General features: G+C 34.4%; 1 protein-coding gene across 1 annotated transcript in view; it reads right to left on the bottom strand.

Moving 5' to 3' along the window:
• The window catches only part of LOC106460104 (transcription factor SOX-14-like), a 53,276-nt gene extending 33,797 nt beyond the window's left edge, over positions 1–19,479 (bottom strand). The window contains exon 1 of the mRNA XM_013919791.2: positions 18,141–19,479. Coding sequence (XP_013775245.1) covers positions 18,144–19,064 — 921 coding nt within the window. The 5' untranslated portion in view covers positions 19,065–19,479 and the 3' untranslated portion in view covers positions 18,141–18,143. The remainder of the gene's footprint in view (positions 1–18,140) is intronic.
• Between the last annotated feature and the right edge of the window lie 476 nt (positions 19,480–19,955).

The raw sequence follows: 19,955 nt of genomic DNA, 5'->3' as shown, positions 1-19,955 counted from the left end.
CGAGCATATTTGGTGTGACGGGGATTCGAACCCGCGACCCTCAGATTGCCATGCTGGGCTCAAGCATTTGTAATACTTTGATTAAGATTTGTCTTAACAAAACAAGATTGAAAACTTGTCAACTGAATTAAGTTTAAAACTATACGCAAAAAATAGACATATACGAACGTTTACACGGTGTTGTGGTTAAGTAACCTAGTAAGTAGTTTAATTAATCAAACTGTGGTTAAAAGCTTTTGTAACGTTATATTGATTACTCCATAATAATTTATACGGTGTTATGGTTAAGCAACCTAGCAAGTAGTTTAATTAATCAAACTGTGGTTAAAAGCTTTTGTAACGTTATATTGATTACTCCATAATAATTTACACGGTGTTATGGTTAAAGCAACCTAGTAAGTAGTTTAATTAATCAAACTGTGGTAAAAGCTTTTGTAACGTTATATTGATTACTCCATAATAATTTACACGGTGTTATGGTTAAGCAACCTAGCAAGTAGTTTAATTAATCAAACTGTGAGTAAAAGCTTTTGTAACGTTATATTGATTGCTCCATAATAATTTACACGGTGTTATGGTTAAGCAACCTAGCAAGTAGTTTAATTAATCGAACTGTGGTTAAAAATTTTTGTATCGTTATATTGATTACTCCATGACAATAGGTGTAACTATGTGCAGAAGCAAACAGCACATAACAAATAGGTACATGACACCTATCGCTCAGATAGAGCGTTTTTTTTACGTTTCGTTAACAAGAAATGGCAATGCAGGATATCTTCTATGACTTCATCACCTTAGGGCCAATTAAGTGGCATATACAGTGGGAACTGTGTAGTAGGCTATGGAACTGAATAATAGTCACTTGTGTAAGTGTGACGTCCCGTTTCCTTCAGGGAGTCGCTCCGAGTTGATGGCAGCGCGTTTTATCACAGACGTTTCTTTACGTCATATTCTATGGCCCATTAATGGTGTAGGTTTGAAAGAAAAGGAAACGTAGAGCCATAATTGAACACAAAAGGTAAGTTATCTTCCCCACGCACCGACATTATTGAAGGGAAGTGGCGCGCGCTATCACACCTGAAAGTGACTACATGATATGGTCTGCACGCGCCAGCACCCGCAACGTGATACAGGGAATGGTCTCTCACATCCCGTAACAAAAACCTGTAATGTCGTCATCATCCAGCCCTTGTCTCTAGTCACGATAGGAAACCATAAGTAGTAACATGGCAGGGATTGATTCAAACAGCGGTAGCTTCTATGATGTCAATGACTTCCTATTCTGGACATTAATTTCTAGACAACAATATCCAGTTCGCTCTTTGTTAGTCAGCAAGGGGCATTGGAGTTGTGAAAATAAACTTTATATGACCGTGTATCGTCACGAGATCTATGTTTTGAAAGTAACCGACTTATATTATTTGATTTTTTTATGCCGAATGACGTTCGTTTACTTTTTATGTCTGAAGGAACAAATCTGTTGTCAGAGCGACGACAAAATACCACGTTTGTACATTTGACTATAATTTCGCACGAGACTGCCTCTGGTATTCAGCTTTTCAGAAAAGAAACCACACGGTGACCGACTTATTGCTTTTATTTGAAATAAAAGAAACGTAGAGATTAGGAATCCAGATATAGTGTTTGTTTGGCATTTCCCACGTTAACACTGGCTTACCGTGCAGTTGCACGCTTCACTGATCGCGGGGGGGGGGGGCGAACTGCTGATATATAGTTTTGGTGTTAACCCTACAATTTTCTAGCCGGACTAGATCTTCTTGTAGGTTGTATGCAGGCGAGACACGGGTTCTCTACCTGTACGGAGCCAACGATAGATATCTCACAGCTTTAGCTTTGAACGCGTCCAACCATCATCCCCGAGACAAAACAATTACAGTGCAGTCACGACTCTACACGGGGGCGGTGCTGACATCACACTTGATCCTATGGGGGAACATGGCGAGAGTTGCTGGAGTTATTGACAGAGCTTCTGAAGCTTGTTTATGTATGATGGATTACCAGGTTTACAATATTGTCGCTTCTTACCAAAGAACAACTCCGAGTTTGATATCCCAGCTGAATGTTCTATTTTCTATATTACTGACTTACTTATCAAATTCAGTGGAACTCTTGTTAATATCAACACGTAGGAAAATATAAACTTTTATTAATATGAATACGACAAAATTGGCACATTACTTTTCTAATGCACGAAATGAGATTAATGCAACATTTCAAATACTACCTAATTTGATTATTAATATTATTCTTAATGCATCATGAACATGATATTAGCTGTTATTTTAAGATAATAGCTATAGTCCAATACACCAACCATCTTCTTTATCAGCTTTAACATCGTACCAATACAAAGCATATGCCGAAAACAGACAGGTGCGGAACAGAGAAGGAAAGGCGCTTTTATAATCTTTAACATTCGTGTGTGCTCACAAACTACTATAAATAATCCAAGCTAATACTCACATTTTCGTATTCACCAGAGGTCAAGAAACGTCTACACAGACAGTTAGTTACAGTAGTAAGCACAATGTGCGATCGGTCATTGCAGCAGGAGAATGAATCATGACCAAATAGCCCTCCATCTGCTCACCACCGTTTCACGTCACTGGAACATAGCCCATTCACTCGTTAATAACCACGTGTGATGGTCAATCTTGATACGGGGGCGTTGTCTAGTGGCTCCATAAAACGAACTTTTATTGTTCTCCGATTAGTCTCAGTGATAGGGCCATAAATTGGCCATTAAAGACTGCGACTGCGTTTGAGTAGTTCAAAACCTTCTGCACTTCGATCAGCCATGAATAGGGATTAAGGATTAACGTGTTGCTGCTTCTTTGGATGAAAACCAAAGTATGAAACAGCTGAAGAATCATAGCAGCAATAAAACGGGACACTCATCACAAAGGATAAATTAAATCAATTTATAGTCACCTAAAGGAAAATTAAGTTTTAAAGCAAACTGTCGTGTAATTTGATCATGTTATTTCTTTGAATATACACACACATAATAAGTAAACAGATAATTTGCTGAAACGCATGAATACCTTGGATATATTTACTTATTTTTGTCCTCCGTCTTTTTATATGAATTGATAACCAGTTTCAACGAAATATCTTAATTAATATATTAGTTTTTTCTTTTTTGATTCAAAAATATATGTAAAATAGTGTTTATTATTGTGTTTGTGCTATAAAATGGTAATCGAACTATAGATCATGTTTACAAATTTATGTTATAATGCGCTGTATTACAGAGATACTAAAATTATTTGCATTATTAGTATGCATAAGCAGACAATCATGAAACTGCCGGGGTATTTTTTATGAAATATACTTTTTAATATATATAATTACACATGAAATGTTTTAAATTAAAATTTACAATATATTAGAAAATGACCGGATTACTCAAAGGCCCGTACTAGTTTGTTGCTATAGTAACGGAAAAAATCAGATTACACAAAGAGAGGAGACCCCTGCCAGTTTGTTGCTATAGCAACGAACCAATCAGATTACTGAACGTGCTAACATCCGAAGTTAAAAATCGAACTACTTTGTTTTATTAACATATTAACACCATCCTCTGTAGCTACACGAAGCAGGTAATCACGTATACATTTGTGCCTTTGCAAACAATCACGTAAAGAGCATAAATCAGAAAAAAAGTACGTGTGACGCACTTCCAAAATCATAATAATACATTTCTATTGCATGAACATCGTACAAATTGTTTCATATATTACTTTCAAGTAGACCATATGCAATTGTACGAACACTACTTGAACAATATTGTATTTTCTTTATTTTTCAACGAACATGACATGCATTTTACGAGTGTTATTTTATGTTCAACATGTGGCTACGAATCAGCATAACTGTTGTATACAGGTGCGCTAGTACGAGTTGATGAGCTTCGGTTGCTAGAACACATATTATACAAAGATACCATTCTGTTGCTATCGCAACGAATAAACCAGAAAACTCAAAAGACCATAAACAGTTTTTTTTCTATGATAACAACTGAATCAGACTACAGAAAGAGTCAAACCAATTTGTTGCTAGAGCAACAAATGAATCAGACTACGCAACGACGATAACAGTTTGTTGCCATAATGGTTACATAAGATCATACAAAGAGTCAAACGAGTTTGTTACTATAGTAATGAATTAATCAGACTAAGCAAAGAGCCATGCGTATTTGTTGCAAATAAATCAGATTGCCCAAAGATCCATATCAGCTTTTTGCTATAGTAATCAACAAATAAGATTTCGTAAAAGACACCCATATCAGTTTGGTGTTGTAGTAATAGCTTATATGTTATGAACTTATATTGAATAATGACTTCCTCATATACTCATAATAATAAAAACATTTGCATGCAGCCAATAGCTTCAAATGATTTAATGATTGGAGGGTCGTAGTACACAGGTTTTTCTTTTATCCCAGTTTATTACTTTCAAAATAAGCAACATTTATATATTTAAAGTTTTTGATCTGTTTTACGTTTTGTGTGAGAGTGAAAGTGTATATAAACTGTCCAAATATGTGGACACTAGCACACTAAACTGTTCCGAGTGATAATGTAGGAGGGGGGGGGATTGATAATAAACTCCTGTCTCGGAATTGTATAGAAATACGTGAATTCAGTTTTACTGTCGTAAGCATCATTTCCAGCAACTAAGATGTAATTTATTTATGTGTTGATATCATTTTAAATAACTGTTTTGGTTTAATATAGTTGCTATTACTTCTACACCATGATAAAAATGATTTTGGTAAGTATATAATATCATCTGGATTAATTAACGATGCATACATTTTTGTCACTATTTGTATCAGGTACCTTTATGTTCTAATGCTGGATGCAAGATTTTTAAGATTCTTGGACTACTCTTATGTGACCGAATAGTGGGATTCTACTATCGCTCTTATAGAGCACTCACAGCCCCAATAGATGGAGCGCTTTTACGGTAACGGGACAAGAACCATGAATTCTTAGATTCACAATTTAGGCACACTAATCACTAGGCCTCAACTGGGCCACAAGTCATTTGAGCTATACCTTATTCGCGAAAAAGGTAAGTCGGTTTTTCTTATATATAAATAAATCAAAAATGTCGTAACAACTTCAGTGACCTTTACTGTATTGTCCGAACACTATAAATAACCTCGACAGTGAATATGAGTGAAAGACTCTCAGACACATAAAACATATCTATAACATGTCTTATGCTGATCGTTTGTTTATCTTGAATTTGTAATTCACAATAAATGTATTGGACCTCCCTCTAGAAGAAAGAAAGAAAAAGAAGTTAAACGTCCATCCTATTTCAACATTATGGGCCTTTTAATCTATTACGTACGTAAATTTGGTCTTTGACAACAACTTTATGTGATTGTAATTGAATAACAGATAAACCCGCTGAGGACCCATGATATTTTCGTGAAAATATAGAATTGGTTCAGGTTTTGGAAAACATATCAAGAAAGGTAAATTCTCGCCGAAGTTTCCGATCTTCTTACGTCACCTTATACCTTTGTGTATGGTGTTTGAAGTCATGTACTCCTACATTTTCGTAACTTAAACATATGTACATCGTTACATTGTTTAATATAGCAGATATCAGCTTACGGATTAAAAATACAAATGTGTTTTCTAATTTCAAATAACTGTATAAGGAATAATTTGAAGAGCCGAAACGATCTCGTATCATGTAGAACAAGATTTACTGCACGAGTAAGCCCTTTTTGTGCACTAAAAGCTGGTAATTACTTCATAGAAATTTTACTACTTTAGTATTTACAGGTAAGGGTTATCAATATTAACGTCTGATCAAAACAAGCTACGTAAATGGATCATTACTAATAACCCACTCGGCAATGAGTATAGTTAAATAAATATACCGTTCTTACGTTTGTACTTATGAAGATTGGAATACATTGTTTCACCTATCGAGTGCTCTCGATGTTATAGATGTTTTGGGCTGTAATCCGAATAGTATGTCACGAGATTCGGCCTACTCAGGAGATTTAAGTTAGTCATAACCTATAACTCAGCGAAAAAGGTAAAATTGTCTTTATTATAGAAATATTATGATAAAAACTTGAAAACTATACGCATAGATTTATTAAACATTGATACTATCAGATATTTTTAATGAAAGTAAGATAAAAAAAAGATCACACCTTAGTTACGCAACACATAAATACTAGTGTAGTTTTAATGTTACTTGCCATCCAGTATACATAAAACTTTGCCTAATCCTTCTTTCTAATAACGTTTTGTGACCAATGAAATCTCATTAAATGACTCCGAGGTGTGTAACTTTGGCGGTAACTTGACATCCAGTACGTTAGCGACATCATTAAATTGTTAAACAATATCAAGTCACACGAGTAAAATATTTTGTGAAGGACAAACTAGTCTATAAACTTTTAAATATAAACATCGTAGAGTACATGAAATACTGCTTTCGTTAGAAAAAAGTTGTTTTTAAACTTATAATTTTTGTTCATAAACACATACCATTTACACGACTGGTTTTTTCATAAATCGTTATATAATTGAGTAGCAAGTTAATATGTTAGATACATATACATTTATAAACAGAAATTACGAGAAAAATAAACCTCCTCTAGTCTAATTTTAGTTCGTTCGTTCTTTTTTGTTATGCACAAAACTACACAATGGGTTATCTGTGCTGTGCCCACCGAGGATATCGAAACCCGGTTTTTAGCGCTATAAGCCTTCGGAGTTGCCACTGATCCATTTGGGGGCTACCTACGTTTAGAATTTACGACTTTTTTTTGCTGATATTCGTGATGATTAGTTAAAAAAAATGAAGCATTTAATATTTTTGATTTTAAATATTCTTGACATCGAAGACTGGTATGTTTTGAGTTCTAGTTGTGCTTATAACTATCAACATTATACATTCTCTTCTTATCTATTGTACTCATAGACTTAAAATGAAATATATATTCATATCCAACATTTTGAGATTATCATGAACGGTTTCAGTAAAAACTTGACACTTTTCTACTTACTGTATCTGTAACGATTTTATTGGGCTTAAATAGAATCGCAGTATTATCAAGTTACTTATAGTAAGGGGCATACGAATACAGCAACATTTTATCTAACTCAGTTTTATTAGATACACGTTAGTATGAAATAGAAATTCTATATCAAGTAAAAAATGTGACCTAACACCCCAGAAGATGAAAGCTACATAAAGTGTCAGATAAAAATGAATCCACACATTGACTGTTGAGTATTTTAAATAATACTTTGATATGATGCTTAACGAACTGTAGTGATAATTCTTTCGAATAAAGGCCAAGCTTAACATGAACACGTGTGAGTGGTGAAAATGACAATACTACGGAATGCTTTGATGATGGTGAAAGTAACTAGAGTTCTATCTGTTTATCACAGGATATGATATCTTATTAAACAGGACTGTCTTTCTATCACAAGACATGATCATTTATCAAACTGGACTGTATTTATATCACATGATTTGATATTTTATCAAACTGGACTGTCTTTCTATCACAAGATTTGATCTTTTATCAAACTGGACTGTCTTTCTATCACAAGATTTGATCTTTTATCAAACTGGACTGTCCTTCTATCACAGGATATGATATTTTATCAAACTGGACTGTCTTTCTATCACAAGATTTGATCTTTTATCAAACTTGACTGTCTTTCTATCACATGATTTTATATTTTATCAAACTGGACTGTCTTTCTATCACAAGATTTGATCTTTTATCAAACAGGACTGTCTTTCTATCACAAGATATGATCTTTTATCAAAGAGGACTAAATGCTTTGGTGGTGATGGAAGTAAGTAGAGTTCTTGAGTGATGACCGACAGGAAAGTTTTGTTGACCAGATGGAAGATCCTACATTATCAGAAGTTAAACAGAGAGAAGGATTCAAAGTTTGCTGTTTATACATAAAACAGAAGACAATTTTTACTAAGTTCATCGATTATGACAAACAGTGATCCTCACAGTTACAAGATAATGTAACTTGGTAAATTCTAAGAACCAGAAATAGAAATGATAAACTGCTAAATTAATTCTCGATAAAAAGGCGATGTAGCATTCAAGTCAGCAAACATAAGTGAAAGCCTAGAAATAAGTCTGCTGGAGAGGGATTGTTACTCAGTTTTGTTATCTTGCATGAAGATGACTGTTGATGTCATACCAGTAGAGAGGAGACATCTGATCAGCCTTCACTTAACGATAGATCTTTAGATAGCCTGAAAGCTAAGTATGAATGTTGCTAATAAATATAATAACATGTAAAAATGGGGGTAGTCATGCAGCATTAACCAGCTCTTAAACATAGGTTGTCATGCAAGTTACACAGGTAGAAAATAACATTATAGTACATGAAGTTTAGTTAAACAGGTAATAAAAACATTTTGTAAATGTAAAATGATGTAGGGATGGAAGTGCCAGAAAGAATGCAAACAAGAGTACAGGGATGATACAGTTATACATAGATCATCTCTACATGACTTTCAATATTACAATATCATATTCTCATCTAACTGGGATTTTATCTACAGTAGACTGAGATGTAGAAATTACCAGAAAAAAGAATCTTAAACTAGATATATATTCTTTCTGTTGATTGTTAAGAGCAAAATTTCATAATGCACTATCTGCGCTGTGCCCGCCGCGGGTATTAAGTCTCGATTTTTATCGTTATACTCCCACAAGCTTACCACTGAACCACTGAGGGGCTTGTGAAACAGATAATTGTTATTTGTGTTATTACCATACGAAAGAGGAAATCAACATAAAGCAATGTATTACAAAATTAGCAAACTCTCTAACAATTCTAAAAAGGAAATATCACAAGATAATGTGTTTTATCAAACAGGACTGTTTTTCTATCATAGGATATGATATTTTATCAAACAGGACTGTTTTTCTATCAAAGATATCATATCCTATGATAGAAAGACATTCCTGTTGGAAAAAATATCATATCTTGTGATAGAAAGACAGTCCTGTTTGATAAAATATCATATCTTGTGATAGAAAGACAGTCCTGTTTGATAAAATATCATATCCTCTGATAGAAAGACAGTCCTTTTCTATAAGATATCATATCTTGTGATAGAAGGACAGTCCTGTTTGATAAAATATCATGTTGTGAGAGAAAGACGGTCCTGTATGATAAAATATCATATCCTATGATAGAAAGACAGTCCTTTTCGATAAGATATCATATCTTGTGATAGAAGGACAGTCCTGTTTGATAAAATATCATGTTGTGAGAGAAAGACGGTCCTGGTTGATAAAATATCATATCCTCTGATAGAAAGACATCCTGTTTGATAAAATATCATATCCTATCCCGGCCCATCCCTACAAACTAAGCACTACCGTGCTTAGTGATATGTGAAGCAAAAGGCTGTATATATATATTTTTTTTTTTCTGTTTGTTTTGTCTTCGTACAATTTTATATTTAAAAATATCATTTTATTCAACACAGTGAACTGAGTGAGAAAAGACACTCCTGCTTGATAAAATATCATAACTCGTGATAGAAAGACAGTCCTGTTTGATCTGGTGAGCTAGCTCTTCTGACGCTAGAATCAGCAGAACATTTAACTGTTACGCTCTTCGCCGATCCTCTACTTTAGCGACGTTTTTCAGCTTAACTGAAGGTATTAATAGCTTTTGAAAACCTACGTTAGGTGTTTGTAAAGATCTCTTAAATTTTTATAAGAGAGATTTGATACTCTGATGAGCAATACATAATTTACGGCGGCCATTTTTATGCTTAAAGTTGTTGCGATGATTTACACACCATAATGTTGCATTTTAACTTGGGGAGTGCTGAAGCAGTATAGCATTTCCCTCACTTCAATACATGATGTCCATCAAGACAACACATCACGCTAAGCTAAAACTGCTGCCTTCATAGCGACTGTCATTCATTAATATTTATTGGTATTGTTTAACAAAAAGAGGAGAAACAAGTAATAAAACATTTTTTTGAAAAAAAAATAAGGATGGTGTAGGGATGGCAATGCCAAAAAATAAAGAAACAAGGTAGGGATGAATACACAAAACCATACAAAAATCCCTACATAAGTAGCCACTGAGTCAATGTTACAAGCTTATGGAAATTAGCCATTGTAAGACTTTATAGCATTATTCATTTTAAAAGCTTTTATTCAAACCCGAATTCGTGCAAATGAAAGGAATTCAACATTTAGTTGTAGATAAAAGTTTTTTTTGGAAAGATTTGGCTACTTATGTAGGGATTTTTGTATGGTTTTGAGTATTCATCCCTATCTTGTTTCTGTTCTTTTTGGCATTGTCATCCCTACATCATCATAATTTTTTCAATTTTTTTATTACATGTGTATACATGTAATGACGAACATGAAAAGTTGATTCGTAAAAAAATGTTTTGATATAGTAAGTTTTGCCACAGCTTAACAGATAAAATTTGTATTTACATTGTACTGTTAAACGGATAGTTATTTATATTGCATTATTTTAAACTAAAACGTTTTATATATTGACTTACGAAACGTGGGATTGCTATGCTGTTTGATGTTTCATCATATAAAACGGAGGTGATGTGTTGTATGATGTTAGGAAGTTTTGCGATATATGTTTTCTACTATAGTTTACAGTACCCCATCAAACTAGATGTTGTGTGACTGTATGACGTCTCAGGAGAAACAAGAGGGAATCTTCAGTAGCCGCGGCACTTAAAATTCTTTTAGGTAGGATTAGAGTAAATTAATCTATGAGATCTTTTTATTAGCTATATTTTTGTGCGCCTGCAATACCAAACGTGGGGCACGCGTATACCCGATTCGATTTTTATTATTCATCGGGATCTCTACCAGCCTACCCTCAAATTGAAATTATTTTAGGCAGGATTAGAGTGAATTAATCTATGAGACCTTGGATGTGGTCAAATACATCAATCTAAAGGATTTGACCTTTTAAATATAAAATTGTAATTAGATCTCAAATCAGTCAAGAGACGACGGAGATATGAGCTAAAAGTTTGTACATGAAATACTCGGAGCCATTCTATGAGCCATTATGCCGCGGCTAAAAGTATCGTAAAATGTACGATTACAAGCCAAGCGACAAAACGAAAATTTAGTACACCACAATGTTAGTTTTGTAAATCATTATACCAAATAATCTGTTTCGTTGAACAATTCCTTGCTTAGTAGAAAAATTCATTAAACATCCAATTTTCCCTACCAAGCAGGAGGCGTTATGGTGTTAAAAAAAAAAGACAAACACAAACAAATATTGCACTGAATATTTTGTATCAAGCAATAGTTTAGTCTTCTTCCAAAGTAGGCTTAGGCAGCAAGTTTGACTTGTTGCGACTGTTTCTTTTGATTGAAACGTCTTTTCAAAACAAACAGAAGAGGCAGAAGGTTGTGTGATGTCTAACCAACCGAGGTATTGTACTTTTTATTGTCTTACCAGACAGGCAAAATGTTGTATGCTGAACAATATCTATCCAATTAAAACTTCGCACTTAATATTTCTATAAGGCTACAGGGTGTATGATGTCAAAACAGCCGAGGAAAAGTGTTTTATGTTAAACTATATCAATCCAAATAAGATGTTGTACCTTATATTGTCCTACAGAAACTGGAGGATGTGATCTGCAGTATGATATCTAACCGAAGTATAAATTTTACTGTATAATGTCTTATACCAGTATGATATAAAAAACAACTCTTGTCACTTTAACATGATATAGTTTGACATAAAAATAAAACATTGTCGATGTAACATGTCGTCATTTGAAATAAGAAAACACTTGTCAGTATAACATGTTATAGTCTGATATAATAAGAAAATACTTGTCAGTGTAACGTGTTATAGTCTGATATAAGAAGAAAAACACTTTTCAATGTAACATGTTACAGTTTGATACAAAACTGATTGATATATAATAATATTCTTGAATAATGTATCTTGGATTAATTTGGCGCAAAAGACAGCGCATGTAACATAGAAGGATTTGTTGAAACGAATTAAACATATCAGCTTACAATGGAATGATTTAAAAACCTTGTGGTTTGTCAACGTAACATAATAACTTGTTAATGTACTATGGAATGGTGTGACATATATAATAATATTCGTCCATGTAGTTTGGAATAGAATAGTAAAATACATAAAATAATAATCGCCTGCATAACTTGGAATGGTGTGACATATATAATAATATTCGTCCATGTAGTTTGGAATATAATAGTAAAATACATAAGATAATAATCGCCTGCATAACTTGGAATGGTGTGACATATATAATAATATTCGTCCATGTAGTTTGGAATAGAATAGTAAAATACATAAGATAATAATCGTCTGAATAACTTGGTATGTTATGATAAGACTTGAATATGTAAGATAAATTGGTTAAACACGAAGAGTGGTAACTGAGCGTGTAACAGAAAATGTACAGTTCTCCAGCTGTTGCTATATACCTGTGGTGGGCAGAGCACAGATAGCCTTTTGTGTAGTTTTGTGCATAATAACAAACAACAAGAATAAGAATAAGCTGTTGCCAGCTGTTTTTTGTTTCCTTATGATCTAACAGCGAAACATAACACTTAGCATGAAATAACTATATAAGAAAAGTAGCGTTTGTTAAGATGAGTTTTGATGGTTTGTTGTAAGTTGTATATAACTATGAAAGATTGTGTTACATATCAGTTTATGAGAAAACGTCAGATACTCGTTTCGTTAAGCTGTCGGTTAAGGATTAGGAAAAGTTAAGTTTGAATTGACTAACTAAAGTTTATGTCGTAGTTATCTGGAACTATAGTCACGGAGTATTCTTAAGCCTGGTTTCATTTAATCTAAAAAATCTACTTATCTTGTGTAATATCTTAAAGAAATTCGGGGCTAGATCCATACGGTTCAGCAAGCACTCTGTGCATAAAAACAAATATATTTTACTGAACTTGTTTTGATTTTATTATACATTCTTCAGCACTGTTCTAGGCTTCTATAATTTTAATTGTAAATATAGAAATATTCCAGAGATAAGTTTCAGTAATTTGAAAAAAAAATAATACAAAAATACATTCAATAATCTCAGCTTTAAGTGGTAAGAGTTTTATATAAAACTGAAAGCATTATTTTTTTATTGTTAAGTCACCTTAAGTTACTCCTTGGACCACAACATTATATCAGTTGAATGTTGGAGATAACTATGTGAACTATGTGATAACAGTATAACACAACAATGAAACATATTGTTTACCACCCACTTTCTGCAGTTAGTTCTGAGAATATGCACGATGATGTTACCATAGTAGCGCTGCGAGGGATGAACACATCAACCCAATCTTACCGATCTCTCGTTTGGCGAAGTGAGCTACTGACATTATCAGATGGGAGTCTGACGCTCAGAGCTTCGGACACCTTAGTTCTAAACATACATGATACACTGTAGCTTAACTTCAAAGGTAGATAATACTTATCATGGTTCAGTACAGGTTCAGTTGCGGGACGACCGTCTAAAACTGACGCATGGTAAGGTTGCGTAGACCGAACGAGCGTGTTTGGGCGATGCGACAAAATACGTTGACATGTCTGGTTTTGAACAGAATGGAGTTAATCTTATTAAAGTTTTCTTTAACTAACTTAAAATCACGAGGAATACGCTAAAATGATTGAGCTTTTCTTATCAGGAATTTGAAAAATAAATAGGCTTGTCTTTACTACCATTAAAACACAAGTTGTATTCTACAGATTTCTTACATCATATAAAAACAAATTTTGTTTCAAAAATAAATTTAGTTAAGAGATATATGGGATCTTATATTATGGATATGTTGTTTTTCGAGCATAATTATGATAAAAGCATGATTTTTAAATTACTTATTAAGCATTTGTTTCCCAGATTTTCTTTACTACAATGCTTGTAAGAACACTCGGTTTAAAGAAATGAACAAACAGTGGATGGAATGTAATCACCCATTTCCAATGAAAAATACAAAGGATTCCCAACGAATAACGAGTGGGATTAAATGAAACATTGAAGGTATTTTGTTTCAATTTTTTTGTGACTCGTATGCTATTACGAACCCTTTAATCAATAAAATAGTGGACCCCCAAGTAATTAAGTACATAAATGGTTTAGAAAGATGGCTTTAAAAAGCCGATATGATCCCATTGGTAATTCTAGGGTTGAATGCTATTTCAGAACAAAAGATTATTTATTTAAATAAATCATTTTTTGCATCATCTAATGGCACCTCCTTAATTCCATAAACCATACTACCTGGAACGCATGTTATACGTCTTGCAAAAATTCTCTATTATCATATGATATGTTCAATGTAACGTATACCCACCCTTTCATGGTTGTACAACAACAACAAGAAAATTGAGTTAGAACACACTTGCCATCCGTTATATTATCCTTACCTGCTTTGGTAATATAAAACATAACTTGTGAACATTGGTATAATATATAATGAACGAAATTCTACGATACTTGTCATCTTGATGATATAGATTAAAATTAGCGCTGGTATGCTTTTTCACCCTCGATGATATAGTGCAACATGAATGGTAACAGCAAATAGCGAGTCTAGTATTATAATAACATACTCATTTGGAGAAATTTGATTTGAGAGAATTAATAATAAACTATCAGGAAAAGATGCGATCACACGGATCAGTGTTCAGCGTATAATCTTTGGTCCGCTATTTCGGAGTTCGTTCAGAGTTTAGATTTGAATGTTTAAGAGGGAGAAAGGTTGTTTTTGAACGTTTAAGCGGGAGGAAGGTTGTTTTTGAACGTTTAAGCGCAAGGAAGGTTGTTTTTTAACGTTTAAGCGGGAGGAAAGTTGTTTTTGAACGTTTAAGCGGGAGGAAGGTTGTTTTTGAACATTTAAGCGGGAGGAAGGTTGTTTTTGAACGTTTAAGCGGGAGGAAGGTTGTTTTTGAACGTTTAAGCGAGAGGAAGGTTGTTTTTGAACGTTTAAGCGAGAGGAAGGTTGTTTTTCCAAGGTTACGTGACTGATGTTTTTGTCGTCAATATACGTTTTTCCGTTTTGAAAGTTTATAGTCCAAAACAATGCATTGGAGGCGGATCAGAATTTGCATGAAGGTCAACCATGAGTATCTTCTAAAGCGTTATGTTCAGCAATATGAATAGAAGCCGATGAATAAGATTCTAATCTGGCTAGAATTCAGTGGCTTTGTTTAAGAGAGCGAGAAGCCAGACGTATCTCGACGTTTCTGCATTATTTACTTGCTAGTCAGGGGTTGCCAGCGTCAGCTGTGCTGAGTTTTAATAAAATACTAACGGATAAACACAAAAGATCTGAATGTGTGCTCTTTTGAAGTTATATATTTTCGGTTTGTTCCGAGAAGCGTGTATTTTTATGTAACACATTAAAGTTGAGTACTTTGTCTTGATAAACTGTAAAAGAAAAGTTAGTTTAGCAGTTACCATTATATTTTACCTTGAAACAAAATCCTACTTACTTTTTTGAACATTAAATATTTATTAAATATCAATAGGGAATAAAACGTATATGGACTAAGAACCCCGTGGAATATTCCAGGGTGAGTTGTTATGTGGATGTCATGCGTGTCAATAATGTAAATGTGTAAGTTCTAACGGATCACTTACGTAAACATCAATGATTTGATTTGGCATGCAACATCTAATGTTATCATAGACTGTAAGAATTGTGTTAGAAACAACACGACTTGTGTTTTACGGAGCACAACGGTGTTTGAACGACTATACAACACAAGTAAGAAAAAACACGATGCATAATCTTTGTGTTAAATTTTACATAATCTACCTGCACATAATAAAAATGTAACTTCGGAACACAACAATATTTGTGAGTAAACATAATTTTAAACTGAAAAACCAAACTTCATGTGTTTTGTTAAAAAACACAAGATGTGTTTTGATATTGTTACAACAATCAGTTATGTTATATTTCACAGAGTTCTGTGTTCGGGGACCACAATTTGAGTTTTTCTGAAAGAAATAACACAATATTTTGTTAACTTACAATACAATCGTTTTTACAGTGTCCATAGTGTATCACAATTAGTGTGTTAGTATTAGGGATTATATCCACGGCATTCTCCTAATATATTGCCTGGCTAACAGCATTGGATGATAATGGACAGTAAATACTATTTAAAACATTTGCTATACTTACTACACCACAACTTTAAAGAACTCATGTAATTCGATACCTTATATGTTTTTTATGTTTAGTGTAATATTTAAACCAGATTTTCATTAACAGTTTATTAAAATTACCTGCATTAACAAATTTGTAGATTCTTCATAGTTATTTAGCTTTAATAAAACCTTCCTCTGTGATGGACGTGAAAATGATTTCTTGCGAGGTTGAGAAGATCCATTAAAATTAACTTTGAAAACAGCTGTCACCGTTGAAAGCTTGTAATGTCCCTGCTGTCATTGTATTAGTTAGGGGGATAGTAACATCCCTTATCGATCTAACCAGTATTCACATTCTGGATGCAAATATTAATATCTACGTACTGCGACCAAACTGTACAACTTTCACATGATTGTGTATTTAAATGTTGATATTTTTGTCAAGACAAAACAGAAGTACAACCATATGTAACCATGCAAGTATTTTCTCTCGTTTAATGAATTACGTTTCTAGCCAGAACTATATTTAGATGTCAGTTGCATATATATTGCTTCGAAACAATACTTTTAGATACAAAACCATACTACATAATTTGTAATATTATGTAAGTGCTTCAAATTAATGCAAAAGGTTTTCCTTATATATGTAGGTTATTGTTTGTTCTCTGCTTCGACGTATATGTAGCCTTGTCATTTGTTCAATTTAAAAAAGAAGATAACTCCTGAATGAAGGAATTATATACAATAATGTGAACAATTCATTATAAAAATCTGACTTCAATTCACTTCAAATTGATATTGCTGTCTGTCTCTCTCTTTCTATATATATATATTATATACATAGCTTAGAAGCCAAGGTGAGGTTTAGAAATATAATAAAGGAAGTATTTACTTCTAAGTTAGATAAAAAGTATATTTATGTGAGAGGTAAATGAGATAATCTTATTGTTTAAATTAAACAAATAAAACTTGTTTTTAATGTAGAAAATAAATGGACTCGATGCTTATCTTATAATGGGATTATGTATGTATTTGTTTGGACAGTGTTTGTCTTATAATGGGATTATGTTTGTATTTGTTTGGACAGTGTTTGTCTTATAATGGGATTATGTTTGTATTTGTTTGGACAGTAAACAAATTCTCGAAAGAAAAAAAAATAAATGTAAACAAAGTTCCAAGATAACATTTCTTTATTTGTCTAGCTCAATAAACTCACGAGATTCTAAAGATTTGGCTGATGTGATTTGATAGATACTTAATTCCTTTAATCCGAGCAACTATGAACGTAATAAGGGCACGTTTAAAATAATACTTGAAGTTCAACCTCCAAACAATATTTGAAACCAATACTGGTATAGGTGTTTTGATACTGTTACCTATTTTTAAAGATTTGGTTTAAAAAATCCGAAAAATGAGATATTGAAATGATGCTGTAGTGAAAGCGTTTAACGTTACTATACTTTTCACGTGTGGTTGTTGTTTTCATTAAAATTATATATATATACTTTTAAGTCAAAACACTATTTTCCAAATTTTAAATCACATCAATATACAACCGCACACGAATTCAAAACATTTTACATACATATGTAGACTGAAACAAATATTTTTACAGAAAGTCTGCAAACATGAATAATTTACTAGCAAGCTGTCCTACATCTACTTCACCGAAATATTTTAGGCTAAACAGAACACATTACGATCACAGTAGTAACACATAGAAAACGGAATCCAGAGTTTATAGGAAAGCTAAGCAGGGTTTCATAGTCTTTTTTTTCTCTAATGTTTGTATACTGCTTGGTCAGTATTCTAATCAAATACATTTACTTCCTCTCTCTTAGGCTAGAATTCATCTGTTATTTGTATGTACAAAGTCCACGCCGTCTGCCTGTGATCCAAACAAGAAAACCTCTACTTACGTCCTAAACATCCGATGGTTTAGAGCGCACGAGACATGAGGAGTAGAGCCCCAGAAGGTGAGTGGCTGGTAGGCCGGAACTGGACGTTCCAGCTGAACCTACGGTGAAGTCCCGAAGACCGGAAGGCGCTCCTGCGGCAGCGGAATAGCTCGCTCCGTCCGCGGTCTTCAAAAATGGATTCAAGACTAGGGATCCTACGGCACCGCAGGTGTGCCGACTTGCCTCACCAGGACCGTTGCTAGATGGGTAGCCGTAACCTGGAGACCCGCAACCACAAGGCAGGAAGTATGCCGGCATGGACACGGACAGGCCGGGATAGAGAGCACTCGAGGCGTAGCTGGGGTAGGGAATGCTGGTTACTGGATAGCCCTTGGAACTGCTGGGAGTTACAGGCTTGAACGAATGACTAGAGGTCAAATCTGGACTCGAAGCGGACTTGCTATCTGTCTCTTCATTTGGAGGGGAAAGTCGACCAACAGTGGGGAGTGCAGTAGAAACAGGAAGAGCAGTGTGAGTCTCCATTGCTCCTGGAGGAAAAGGAAACAGTCCGGGTAGGGGTGGAGGTGGAAAAAGACCTCTTGAGAAACCCATTCCTAGATAATCCATGGGTGCTGGAATATATGGCATCGGAAACGGGAAGCGATCTTTTTTTAATAAGTTCTTGGGTTTTCTGCGAGGTTTATATTTGTAATCTGGATGTTCTTTCATGTGTAGGGCTCGTAGCCTCTTTGCTTCTTCAATGAAGGGTCGCTTCTCAGCATCAGTCAGGTGTTTCCATTCGGAACCCAGTCGCTTGCTAATTTCAGAGTTATGCATTTTTGGATTTTCAACGGCAATCTTCCGGCGCTGGGCTCGGGACCACACCATAAAGGCGTTCATTGGGCGTTTGACGTGGATTTCACCGGAACTGGTAGGTCGAGTCATGGCCAAGCTGATGGGCCCCAGACCGGGCTGACTCCCGTGGGGTTCCAGTGTGGTAGCTAGACGACTGATATAATGAGAATCTGTGCTTCTTAATAGAATGTCTTGGATAAAACCATCAAACACGGTCCTAAGTTAGAGCTTACTGTGGGAGTACACCTAAAGTTGGTTGCAATACCTTAGCTCACACTGGTTTACAATGATAAAACTATTGTTGACCAGAGTCTCCTACTAAAGTCATCGCTGTCCTCTTGTACACTGCTGCTTCCTTACTGCGCGCTAAACGTAAAGTAAAATCCAAGAAGGAAAGCTCCGTCGATCGAACAACGCCTGACTTTCCTCGCGTATAATCACTCTTAACTATCGATAAATTTGAATGTGTTTTGCAAGACGCCCTTTCGCCACTTGTGTACACAGTTTAACGGTGATTGATTTCTCAGTGGCTAGTACAACTCGTCACTCGCTTTATTTACCGCTAGCACGTGTGGCTTAGTGCAAGGCGGGAGCCGTAATAACCATTTACGCTATGGCCAATCAGCAAGCAGTTTACATTCTGCGGCTTGCTTGTGTAGTGGGGCGTGAATAATCCGATTGAAGAGGTTTGCCATTGGTTCTTTATTTCCTGGAAAGCTAGTGTAAACGATTGGCGCAGTATGGTGGCGGATTTCAGCTTTAATTAAGCATTACATCACGACTTGTGCTGGAGAATAAGAAAATAATTAATTATATCAAGAATCTATTTTATAAGCTTTATTGATTCGTTATTACAAAGTTTCTGCTAGAAAATTATTTCAGTTATTTATATTATATGAAACCACATGTTACAAACAAATATACAAACTGTTTCCAGGCGTACAAGAACGACAGCTTCAAAATGGTAAGTTCTAACTCAAA

Source organism: Limulus polyphemus, unplaced genomic scaffold, assembly GCF_000517525.1.
Source record: "Limulus polyphemus unplaced genomic scaffold, Limulus_polyphemus-2.1.2 Scaffold32, whole genome shotgun sequence".
Lineage (NCBI taxonomy): Eukaryota > Metazoa > Arthropoda > Merostomata > Xiphosura > Limulidae > Limulus > Limulus polyphemus.
This window is presented reverse-complemented; position numbering and strand designations above follow the sequence as displayed.